Raw genomic sequence first — 13,001 nt, forward strand, 5'->3', positions numbered from 1 at the left:
AAGAAACTGTGGTATATATATACTATGGAATATTACTCAGCCATAAAGAATGATAAAATTATGACATTTGCAGGCAAATGGATGAAATTGGAGAATATCATGCTAAGTGAGATAAGCCAATCTCAAAAAGCCAAAGGACGAATGATATCGCTAATAAGTGGAGGTTGACACATAATGGGGGGGAGGGAAGGGTTAGAGTTAGGGTTAGGGAGGGGGGCAAGTATGGAGGAAGGAACTACTGTATAGAGGGTAAAGAGGGGTGGGAGGGGTGGGGGGAAGGGAAAAAAAATAACAGAATGAATCAAACAACATTGCTCTATGTAAATTTATGATTACACAAATGGTATGCCTTTACGCCATGTACAAACAGAGAAACAACATGTATCCCATTTGTTTACAATAAAAAAAAAAAAAAAAAAGCATCCAATAGAAAAAAAATAAAAATAAAAAAAGGACTAGGGCTGGGGATATAGCTCAGTGGGTAGAGTGCTTGCCTTGCAAGCACAAGGCCCTGGGTTCAAACCCCAGCACCGCCAAAAAAAAAGAAAGAAAAAGAAAAAGGACAAAAGAAGAGAATTATATATATATATATATATATATATATATATATATATATATATATATATTCAGAGCAGGGGCATGATGGGTGGAACAGACCTGATGGGTCTGATCCTCACAAAGAGAAAAGCCGTTGTATGCTTTATTTATAGTGGAACACACTACAGTGATTCAATAATGAGTTTCTTCAGGAAAACAGATTGTTGGAGCTTGGCAGGTAACACCCATCTTCCAGTGGCTGTGTTTGAACCTAGAGCTATGAGCTAAGGCAGGGCGACTGTACGATCTGGACTTTCTTGAACTGGGGAATTTCACCCAGGAGTTCCCAGAAAAGCAGCTTCCCTGCCTTAATGACTCAAACAAATCCATATTTCATATACAGCTTCCAACACTGATAATTGATTTAAGAGCATTGTTTGTGAGCAGAGTATGTAGAGGTAGAGATTAAATCTGGAATTTAAATCATGACCACTCTTTATTTTGTTCCACATGTTTCTTCTACCTATCCTTATACTTTCTATCATACGTTAGTACTAGGTTGAGAGCAGATCCAATAGATAAGGCTGTGCATCTTGTGCACCTGGGAGTGAGAAGAAGCTGAGACTGCCTCTTTGTAATTAGTTCAACCAAAGAGAGTGCCTTTTATTACTGATATTGCTACATAAATGATGGAGCACTGATTGAGAGACTGGTTCTTACCAGATCAGGACTGAATGACACTAAGTGCTATCTAGGCCCTGGTGGATAGAGATTATGGGAAACCACAAAGCAGCTTCATGACACATTGGAAAATCCATAGATTACACAGGAAACAAACTAACTGAGAAAAAGACAGGGCACATGAAACCACTGGCCCCAGGTAGCTTCAGTTTCTCATAGCCAGTGTTGATTCTCAGAAGTAGGCACAGAAGTGGGAAAGTGACCAGGCTTTATAAGGTTTATGAAGTGTTAGCACATCATGAAATTTGGTGCTTACTTCAAAGTGCCTTTCAGGTAGAAACAGATAGACAATTCTGCCAAGTATTAGCCTGAGCTGGAATACAGACCAGAGAAGTATGGCAGCCTTAGGTTCAAGAACTGTTGTGACTAATACAAAAGTAAGCACATGGTTTTGTTCAAAGCTTCTGAGTTTTAAGTTAGCAAGTTACAGGGGACACATGAAGCATAGTTAGGAGATGATAGTAATTCCTACACCATCAGAAGGTTGGATATGCTTTGTAGACTTGGAGGCTTAAGTATGAACTGTTTTAAGATACAGTGCTGTCCTGAGTCCCCACCTGAGAACTTCAGCTCCTCCTTAAAGCACATAGTCTTCTGGTTTAGTTTGTTGGATGCAGTGTGCAGAGATGGATGTGCAAAACTTTGGATTCGGAGTCCTGTTGCCCTTGGAGAAATGTTTAAGCATTTGCTGTACCATCTGCACTAGGGGAGCTCTCAAAGCCTTTGGAAAATTGGGTTAACTTAACAAGGCAGATTGGAACCTGAGGTGTTCCTAAAAGGACAGGAAATAGGTAAGTTGCTGCTGGACCTAGAATGGATATCTGAGAGATGTGTTTTGTTATAGGCAACATGGGAACAAGAGAAAAAAAAAAAACCTTTGGGCTGCCAAACTTTTACAAAAAGGAGATTGTAAACTAATGGTGGCCTGAAAAAATAACAAGATATGCTAATTGCCAATGGTAAAGGAAGATTACTTGCCTAAAAATCTTGTCAACACTCCTCAAAGGGGAATCTCTCAGAGGTTTTTTTTTTTTTTTTTTTTTTTTCCTTATTCCATCCACAGGTAACAGTCCTTTGGATAGCCCCCGGAATTTCTCTCCAAATACACCTGCTCACTTTTCCTTTGTTCCTGCCCGTAGGTAAGTTGCAAGAAAACTTCTTCTGTGACTAACACCTGTGACACACTTGCTCATGAATGTTAGTTGAATATCAAATTCCTTCTATAAGTCAGTGCACTTTCAAGTGAGTTACCTCGGACTACCAGCCATCAAAATCCTTCCCTGCTTTTCTCTCTCAGATCATAATATCTTGTTCAAGTATTTGCATTTGAATGTTGGAATGGGAGAATAAATTTAAGAAGTGAATTTATTTTTATAATTTTTAATCACAAGTTCCTGGTATCCTAAAATTATGTACCAAAGCACTATACCTCAATTGATAGATGTCCTACAGTGATCAATAGAAAAATGGGCTCTCTCCCTGGAGGACCCAAAGGTATACTCTTGTTCCTCTAACCCAGAGAGTTCCAGGGAACTGGAAAGGCCTGACATTCCTCTCTCCTCAGCTTTGAACATCTGGCCTACATGTGGGCATAGAAAGACTGTAGGGTCTTCACTTATTGTTCCATGAATTAGAAAGATTTGTTATATACAGAGCTGTGCTTATATTCTTCCTCCCATTTATTTCCTCACTCAAAGTGCTATAAGCCTGTCTGTGGCCCAGAGTAACCATCTTGACAGCTTCACCTATGATTAGGGTATCACCTGACCTCTATAGAAGTCCAGGTTGACAGAATCCATCCAAACTGTGTGCAAAGGATACACACACAGAGTTTTTTCAGAACTTTTTTTAAGATTCTATTTTGACAGAGTTTAAGTTCTTGTTTTATTTATTTATTTATTTTTGGTATCAGGAATTCAACCCAGGGGCATTTAACCACTGAACCTCATCCTCTGCCTTTTTTTTTTTTTTTTTTTTTTTTTTTAAGTTTTACATTTTGAGACACGGTCTCACTAAGTTTCTTAGCGCCTTGTTATGTTGCTGAGGCTGACCTTGAATTTGGGCATCTCCTGCCTCAGCTTCCTGAGTCACTGGAATTACAAGCATGTACCATTACACCTATTTCAAATTTTTAAAAAAATTTTTTAAGTTTTTTCCTGGCTAGAGTCTTAAGTACCAAAGACTAAGTACTTCAATTATGAGTCCAGATTTAGAACTATTAATGGATGGAGAACATAGTACACCTTGAGACAAGAGCAGTTTTAATACTTACACTACTTTTTAAAATGACATGACAAAAAAACAGACTTCTGGAAATAGCATTTACTCACTATTCAAATGACAACCTAGAAGAAATACATCCCTTCTTCTCCAGGATTCTGTGTAGTTGAAAAGGACTTGAGCAGGGAGAAGTTTGATGACTGACTTGGGTGCCCCTCCTGACCCCTACTTTATTTGAAAGAAACTTTATTCAGATGTGTTCCCTGGACTCATCTCTCCTACTCTATAATTTCCAATTACTTAACTAGGAATTCAAGTAGTGTCACTTACAATATAAGAATATGTTGGATTGATGTTTGTTTTTGCAGAACAGCTGGAAAGACTTATCCCAGACTTTCTGCCTGGACTGTATATGAATTGTAGCCTCAGATTAAGTATGAACTGGGACATTAGGACCTGTGACCAGATCCCCAGAGGTGGCATTAAGTCATTTTCCATTCATTCAATAAATTTTTACTGAATTCTGACTTTTTTACTGAGGCTGACACTATGTTGAGTGCTTAGTTTTACATTGATAACAAAATAGACATAGTCCCTACTTTCTTAAAACTAGATAAGGTCTGTGTACTTGTTTCCTTTCTAAGGAATGCTCTCCCCTCAGATCTTCACTTGGTTAATTCATTCTTGTCATTCCTATCTCATCCTAAATGTTATTTTCTTAGAGAAACCTTTCTTAACCACACAATCTAAATCATCCAATTTTATTTTTAAACTATACTTTCTAATATTTATTTTCTTTAATTTTTTTTAGCTGTTGATGTACCTTTATTTAATTAATTAATTATGTATATGCAGTGCTGACAATCAAACTCAGTGCCTCACACATGCTAGGCAAGTGCTCTACCACTGAGCCACAACCCCAGCCTTCTAATATTTTTAATATTTTCTTTTTGTCATGTTTTTTTCCTCTCACCTCAACAAGAATCAAGTCACCTTTAATACCTTAATCTGTTCAAAACTGTGTCTCCTAGAACATAATAAGCATCAATGCTTATTGATCAAATGGGTGATGAGGGAGACAGACAATAACTGAACAAGCAAATATTTAGCTGTAAGCTCTGACCACGAAGGGAAAGAACATGATGCTGCATGAAAGAATAAGAGTGGGGCTGGTGAGTCCCCACTGGTGGTCACATTAAGCCACTCTGAAGGTTGAGAAGCAGCTGCCATGTTAGGTTTAAGGACATAAGTATGGGGACTATCCTAGGTTGAGGGAATAGCAGGTTCCATTGTTGCCCTTATATCTACTTGATTTAGGCTTCAAGAGTAGAACCAACTAGGAGGCTTTGGAGCCTGATATTATCACTGACTCAAGTCTGTCCTAGGACACATGACATTTGAGTCATGTACATGCAATAGAACCTTGGGCTGTCCTCCTAGTAGGAAAAACTGCTAGTTATTGATGGGATAGAGAGGAATGCCTCAACCATGCCAAAGAGGATATCAGAAATTGTTGGTTCCTAGTTATTGAGGTCATTTTACCTTCCAAATGCTACACATTCATAAACAGAAAATTTGCCTTTGTCAAGCTAAACCAAATGCTGGGGGTCAAACAGATTGCTCTCTCTGGTTCCCTTTGGTGCTCACTGTGTTGTACATCTTTTCACTGCAGCCATGGCCACAGAGCAGACAGGTAATAGTGGGTATGATGGGGAGAGGGGCTGGACCACTGCTATGCATGGCAGGATAATGTGGCTTGTGATTTTGTGCTTGGTGAGAGAACTGGTTATGATGATTCTTCTCTGACTATGGGTATGAACACTGGGCCTTGCATATTTATCAAAGAGGCCTCATAGCATCCCCCACTACCTGCTGGAACCAAGGCTTAGAGCTCATATGCATGGAGGCAGGAACTACTGAATAGTTCCAAACTTCTGAGCCTAGGGACAACTCACCTGCAATCTTACAACTTTCCTTAGTCTCCCAGTAAGGAGACCAGACGAAGGAACTGGAGACATCCTATGGTGGCATTTCATTCTGTCTCTGGTGGCCCCTGTTCTTCAATATACAGAGAAGTGGCTGTCATGCATTTGGTTTCTATTTTTATCTAACAAGGCCGTGAATTCAATCCCCAGTACCAACCCCCCCCCAAAAAAAGTAAAGGATTGAAAATCACATGTGAAAATGTGTGTTTAACAGGACCTTAGAAAATCCATTTCTGAGTTACATTTCTTTGCTGAGCTCTGTTTTCCTGTGATTGAATGGCTTTCTTATGTAGAGCATCTAGTGCCTAGCAAAGAGTTAGAACATCATGTTTTATTACCCTCCTGGACATTTCTTTGCTTCAGAGACAAGGTTCCAGCAGAGTTCTGATTTATATGTGCTGGCTGCCTGGGTAGCATGAAGTTTGAGTCATGTGCATGTGGCATGAACACTAGGCTCTTCCCTTATAGAACACAGTAGAAAAGCTGCTCTGTATTAGTAAGGGTGGGGAACAGTGCTTCAAAAGGAGAAATCCTACCAATATTTATTCCTCTTTTCTCCTTCCTCCTCCACTCCCCATCTCTTACTGTAACTATGAAGCCCAATCTCATCCCAATCTCTGGGTCTCAGAATTTTCTCTGCAAATTATAGTAAGAATTTAGCTTCTAAAAGTCTTCAGTTGCTGATATTCTAAGATTCTATGGGTAGCAGTGAAGAAATTTTCATACAGCTTCAACTTCAGCAGGCTGTGTACCCCCAAGCTTCACAGGAAACAATACTTTATGCCATTTTCCACAGTCCAGGCAAACAATCACGTGTTCATGGTTTAAAAGCTTTAATTCTCTGCTATAGTAAAGCACATAATTGTGGTTATTTGAGATGAGAACTTTGAGGGCCATACTTTTGAGGAGGCATAAAGCCTCCTCCAAAGTCTCATATAAAGCCAAAGGTATGTCACCTCCCTCCTCTTTTTTAAGGTTACTGTCACTCTTTGGCAAACTTTCTCAGAGACTGATTTTATGTCCTGATGGATCATAGGTGGCCTATAACTATTTGCCATCTATTGATGTTCAGTTTAGATCCAGATTGTGGTCCACTTTTTCCTTACTGTCAACCCAGTGTCCTGGGGAAACCAAAGAGCCCTTCATGTAGTCTTCAGAAAGGAAATAAAGCTAGGTATGGTGCTTCATGCCTGTATTCCCAGCTATTCTTGAGGCTGAGGCAGGAAGATTGTTGGAACCTAGGAATTTGAGACCAGCCTGAGCAACATAGGGAAACCCCATCTCAATAAAAAGGATATAGCTTATTTCAGTGTCAATTTTGTCCTTAGATGATGCTTTTAGGTAGAGTCCTCTCCTGTTGCTTCTTTCTAAAAGTGAATGAGTTGAAAGTATTAAAATATTTATTCCAAAGCCACAGCATGATATAGCAGATGCTCTTATTCAAAGCCACGGGTTCCCTCGTCGTCAGAAGTGTCATCTCTGAAGTGGAGAACATACATCAATAGGCCTCTTGTAGGAAAGGGCGTGTGCTGGATGAAGCTGTGCTGTTCTGAGATGAGGAGAAACCCTCCAGCAGATCAACTGTCCAAACTTGCTGATGGACATAGCCAGACAGGTCCTGGGCTCAGGGTAGGGACCTGTAGGAACTACCTGATATTCTTCTTCTTACATAGGACTGATGGACGGCGCTGGTCCTTGGCCTCTTTGCCTTCTTCAGGCTATGGAACCAACACCCCTAGCTCTACTGTCTCAGTAAGTAGCCATATCTGTGACCATACCTCCTTCATTCTGATCCATACAGCACTATCTAGTACTACAAAATGATTCTTAACTTTTCCTTTAAAGGCAAATTCAAATAGCTTGGTTGTGGGTAGGGCTGAGTAGGGCAGAAGTTTAGTGAACCTTCACATACATAGTGAGATCCATAAATACCTTTGGAACATTCCCTCCCCTCTCTGGTGGTCAGTTCTTCCTAGGAGAGTCAGAGAAGGGCTTGAGAATGCACTTTTGCTTTGCCAGTGAGGCTGGGCCCGAGGACTCCTAAGCATGGCTCCCTTGCCCACCCACCAACCTTATTTCTAGAACTACAACCAAGAGCAAATCATCCCTCCCATGTCACAAAGCCCTGACAGACCTTGTGCCTCCTTTTTTACCTTTTATTTTCCCAAAAGGAAGGAAAGAGTGTGATGTATATTAACAAAAGACTAAGCCTAACTCTAAAATTTTACTTATATTTCTTTTAAAGAAGGTTTTATCCAAAAATGCAACTGAAACACTAATTGCTACCATGTGCAATTGACCCTAAAATGAATCCTTCTTTTTATTAAAGGATGGCAGGGTTGACCAACTTTGTAAAAAGCTAAATACTAGGATTTTAGGCTTTACAGGGAGTAGACTTGATGACCCTATCCCCAGTTCTTCCACTGTTCTTCAAGTCTTCTCTGACAGGTTTGTCTACAGTCCTGAATCCCAAGCACAGCAAAGGATTATCATTTTCTTCTGTGACTAGATAGTACTGTTAAATTAATCCAAAGGTCTTATTGATCTTTGGCAGCTAAGCTTAAATACCCATTTTTCCATAACCTTTTACTCAAGTGATTTTTTTAAACCCAAAGTAAGAGTCATGTGTGTGTGTATCCTACATATGTATATGTATACACACTATACTATATATATATATTTTTTTATCTGTTCAGTAAATTTATCATACTCAACCCATTGCTCCAGCTTATTGGAATATTTTAAAATACCAGATTTGTCCACCATAATGTATTGCCTCACTAGCTTTGTGTTAATTGGGTGATAATTCTTTTTGCAGCCTGATCCATTCATTTATAAATATGTGGCCAGGACAGAGCCCTATGAAGACACCGCACTAGCTATTTACAATTTTGTGCACTATAACATTCCATGAGAGAGACACACTCTATTAGCTCCCCAAAAAAAGTGTTTCTCACTTGGTGTTGACCCTGTAGCATCAGAATTCCCTCTGTGTGGTGCTGCAGCTTTGACTCTAAATGGATTCAGATTTTTTTTAGTTGTTGACAGACCTTTATTTTTATTTATTTATATGCAGTGCTGAGAATTGAACCCAGTGCCTCACACATGCTAGGTGAGTGCTCTACCACTGAGCCACAACCACAGCCCTGGATTTAGATTTTTTAAATTGGGCCAGTGGTGCTAGACTTGCCTGTTCTCTTAGCCGGTCTTATAGGATAGAGGAGAATCTCTGATTCTGGAGCCATGTGGATTGCTGCAACATAGGTATTTGTGGGCTTCCTGCAGTGATACTGGTTCACTTCCTCAAATGGTCTGTTGTGATTGGCGAACATTTTGTCAGGAATCTTCAGTCACTCAGCCATGTTTAGAGTTCATGATTGTTTTCAGATCAAGTCGAATCTTAGGTCCAGATCTAGAAGTAATTTTCTTCTCTGGTGTATTTTCCTGCCTCATGTTGTCCCTAGCATCTGGACATAGCTTCCCAGCCTCAGCAAAGCCAGTTTTCCTTTGCATAACAGCTGAAAGGAAGCTTGGGTGAGCTGTCCCCTTGTTGGCACTCTCAAGGTTGTGAAAGGGAAAACTTAAGGGGATATCATTTGCAGCGGAACATACCTAGAACGTTTCTTGAGCTAGGAAGCATGCTCTATTAATTGCTTACCATCCCAGTTAGCCAAAAGCCTCATAGAAGGCAAGTGGTCCTTGCAGAGGATCTGCTTTTTATTTCCTCAAAAGGCTCCTAGGTGTGGGGCCTCATGAAGGCCTGGATCCAACTCCAGCACAGCTCCTGAATGACTCCAGTGTCTTGGCTTGATCAGGACTGAGACCTCTGAAGGACTCATGGTGAACAGAATCGTGCCCAGTCCAGGCTATAGGGAGCCAGGAAAGGAGAACCTGCTTTGTGTTCACATTGGCGAGGAAGTCCCTGAGCAGTTTCAGTCCTTGTCCCCTCTTGAACCGTGATTGATCCTATCTTTAATCTTGTTTTCCCCCATAGTCATCATGTTCCTCACAAGAAAAGCTGCATCAGTTGCCTTTCCAGCCTACCGCTGATGAGCTGCATTTTCTGACGAAGCATTTCAGCACAGAAAGCGTGCCAGATGAGGAAGGACGACAGTCCCCAGCCATGCGGCCCCGCTCCCGCAGCCTCAGGTGAGGGGTGCTCTTGCCCACTGTCCCAGTACCCGTGGACCTCTGATTGCTACATACCACAGGGGATGGCGTACATCTCCTGTAAAGGGCCAAGATATTGAATATTTTAGGCTTCACAGGCCATATGTCTCTGCCACAACTACTTAACTTTGCTGTTATAGTGTGAAAGCAGCCACAGGTAACATAAAAGCTTTGTTTAGAAACACAGGTAATAGGCCAGATTTGGTCTGCTGGCTGTGGTTTCTAACCTCTGGTGGAGCATATTGGCCAGCTTGAGTAAATCAAGTCCAGTTGATGTTCAAAACTGTTTTGTCTTCAGGTTCATCTCAGCGTATTACTCAAAAGCTATCTGGCGATGCTGTCAAGCGATCTTTCTCTATTTCCCTTCCAACTCCATTCAGTAAAAGAAAGTAATAGTATTATCAGTTCTTATGATAACCTGACTTAAAAACCATGGGATTCAGAGTGTATGAGCCAGGCCAGCTGGAAAAGTTGCTGCTGCAGACACAAGTGACTGACTTGGGGAAGGAGCCCAATTTAAAACAGAATTAAATGCCCATCTGAAGCTGAGTACAGCAGTACCCACCTGTAATCCTAGTGACTTGGGAGACTGAGGCAGGAAGATTGCAAGTTCAAGGCCAACCCTGTCAACTCTGCAAGACTCTTTTCTCAAAATAAAAAGGGCTGAGGCTGTAGCTCAGTGGTAAAGTATATCTGAGTTCAATCCCCAGTGCTGCAAAAATTAAGTGAAATAAAAAATGCCTATCCAAGTCTATCTTCATCAAACTAAACAAACCTTAGCAGCTACTTTTTCTGAATTTCCCCGAGTTGGTGAGGGGGGAATACTGAAGTTCCAACCTAGGGCCTTGCACACGCAAGGCCAGCACTCTACCATTGAACTGCACCCCCAGCCATTAACTGCCCATACTCTTTGGTACTAGCTGGTAAATCTGTGCCAACATTCCAAGTTAAGGGAGAGGGTAGAGAGTTAAATTAGCTCAACTTCATGACTTCCCAGGGTCTTTGGGAAGTAAGAAATTGTCCAACATGCACAGGGTGATGTCCCAAGGGAGCACTATCTCCCAGAAAGATTCCCCTAAGGTAATGCTGGCACTGTGAGTGACAGGGAGTAAGCTGGGCCAAACTGATTTAGCTTCAGAAATTGGAGATGATGACTGGTACTCAAGTACAAAGGATCAAGAATACAAATGAGTGAGAGTAGATGCTAATGACTTTCCTTGTCTCATAGAGGAACACCCGTATCTTGGTAATCTCAGCAACTTACACAGAGTAAAGGGTACCTCTTAGGACCCAGAGGACCACAGTGACACTCAGGGAAGTCCCTCTTGTAGTACCCTTAAATACTTGGTCATGTGCATCAGTGAAGCAGACAGAACAAGGCTCACTCTGAGGAGAAAGGCAAAGAGGAAAAGTTTTGAACCTAGCCCAAGCCCAGCTGAGATCTCCTGTCAGGGCACTAAGTTAGGCAGAACCTAAAATTTGTATTACTCAGAATTTTAAATTCTTTAAGGAGATGTAACTGCATGTGGGCTAGAGGGGAAGATTTAGGTTACCAGGGAAGGTAATAAATTAAGACTGAAAATACTGTTGTTCCCTTCAATAGATGACCCAGACTTACAGCCAACTACAGGCTAGATTCACCTCATTCATCTCTAGGTCAGAGGTCAAGTTAATACTGTTGGCTACAGTTTGTTTGGAAAACGAAATGGGTGTGTAGAGTCTTCCTTTGGTTGCTTTGGAGGTTGGTCAATTTGATTTGATTCCCAGACACCACTAGCCAAGCTACAAGGACACAGAATCTTGTTCTGGGGAGGTCATCCTAGAAAAGCCACCAGTGCACTCAGAAGTAGGCTTCTCCTTTCTCAGCCTTTGCATGCTCAGGCAGGAGTTCTTTGTGAAAACCATGCGTTTTTCAGGAAGATAACCTAGCACCAGATGGCATTGTTTTTGAACCTTACATGGTACCCTGGGAACTCTAGGAATAAGGAAGGCTCTGGAACTCAGCGTGTGCATATTCACCCCACCTCCACTTCTATCTTTCTCCCCACCCCCACCTCACTTATTTTATTGGTACTGGGGATTGAACTCAGAGGTACTTTACCACTGAACCATATCCCCAGCCCTTTCGACTTTTTGAGACAGGGTCTCACTAGGTTTCTTAGGGCCTCACTAAGTTGCTGAGTCTAGCCTCAAATTTATGATCCTCGTGCCTCAACCTCCCAAGCCACTGGGATTACAGGCGTGCAGCCAGCTCTCATTAAGATGGAAATGTGGGAGGTGCTGAAATGAGTGGGAGGGCAGGGTTTCTGGGGATGGCTGTCTTTCTCTCTGAGAGTTTCATAGTACTAAAATAACATGATTATTTTCTTTCTTATTCAGTCCTGGACGGTCCCCAGTTTCCTTTGACAGTGAAATAATAATGATGAATCATGTGTACAAAGAAAGATTCCCCAAGGTAAGGATTCACTTAAAAGAAGTCTGATAATACCCTAAGGATGGCTGCCTACTGCCAGTCCAGTAAGAAACTCTGGGGCGAAGGGTGAAGTGCTGCCTCCAGAAGTAACCAAGAAAAGGAGCAGAAAGGCTCTCAGAGAAGGAGGAAGACACAGGCATGAGGGCTTCCAGACTGCATGAGCAGCAGGAGGCAGCAGGGTCTGTGAGTTCACGGGCTGTATTTGCAGAGCCTCTGTCTGTCCACTCCCCAGAGGGACAGGTGACTAGAAGGAAATGTCAGAAAGGTATACTACCTAATGTATTAAAGGAGAAGGAGCAAACTGGGGGCCTGAGTTTTCACTGTGCATATCAGGATCTGTGAGTCATGGTGCCCCCATGACATGATTAGCTCTCTAGAATCACCTACGTTTGGTACATATTTCTTAAGCAGGCCCCAGACAGTACACAGAAAGATGCTGTACTGGCAGGAAGAAGGCCAGAGGGAGCAGTAGAATAGGAGACAAAGGGCACAGAGTTGCTTACTAACATTTGTATTTGTGTTTTCAAGCGGGAAAATGTTGATGGAAGAAAATAGGTTGTTATCCTGAGATAGCTGAGAAATAGCATTCACACTTGTCTGCAGGACCTAAGACCTTGCTTCCCATTTGCATTTCTGTTTGAACACCACTCTGATCTGGCCTTCCTGCAGAAAGTATCCAGCTCTGTCTGAGAGGGAGCAGTAGACTGACAATGTCCTGGGATGCCCAAGCCTCATTCTTCATCCTCTGTTCACAACTCCTGGGGCTGTTTGTCTCTGCCTGGGGTATGCACTGTGGGGGTTGTGCTCCTCTTTGAGGCTCTTCCTCTAGACTCAGGTATACTCTCTGTGTAGATATGATGGCTGAGGGAGGTGGT

At 41.8% G+C, this 13,001-nt stretch overlaps 1 protein-coding gene across 9 annotated transcripts in view; it reads left to right on the forward strand.

The window, feature by feature from the left end:
• MAST2 (microtubule associated serine/threonine kinase 2) overlaps positions 1-13,001 on the forward strand; it is a 265,812-nt gene that overhangs the window by 231,898 nt on the left and 20,913 nt on the right. For 7 of the 9 annotated variants that reach the window (XM_079115708.1, XM_079115709.1, XM_079115702.1 and 4 more), the window contains 5 exons: positions 2,342-2,417; positions 5,171-5,191; positions 7,157-7,235; positions 9,478-9,632; positions 12,033-12,108. In XM_079115708.1, coding sequence (XP_078971834.1) covers positions 2,342-2,417; positions 5,171-5,191; positions 7,157-7,235; positions 9,478-9,632; positions 12,033-12,108 — 407 coding nt within the window. The remainder of the gene's footprint in view (positions 1-2,341; positions 2,418-5,170; positions 5,192-7,156; positions 7,236-9,477; positions 9,633-12,032; positions 12,109-13,001) is intronic. The other 2 variants (XM_079115704.1, XM_079115703.1) reach the window with 1 other exon arrangement.

The sequence above is a fragment of the Sciurus vulgaris genome (assembly GCF_902686455.1).
Source record: "Sciurus vulgaris genome assembly, chromosome: 1".
NCBI classification, from domain to species: domain Eukaryota; kingdom Metazoa; phylum Chordata; class Mammalia; order Rodentia; family Sciuridae; genus Sciurus; species Sciurus vulgaris.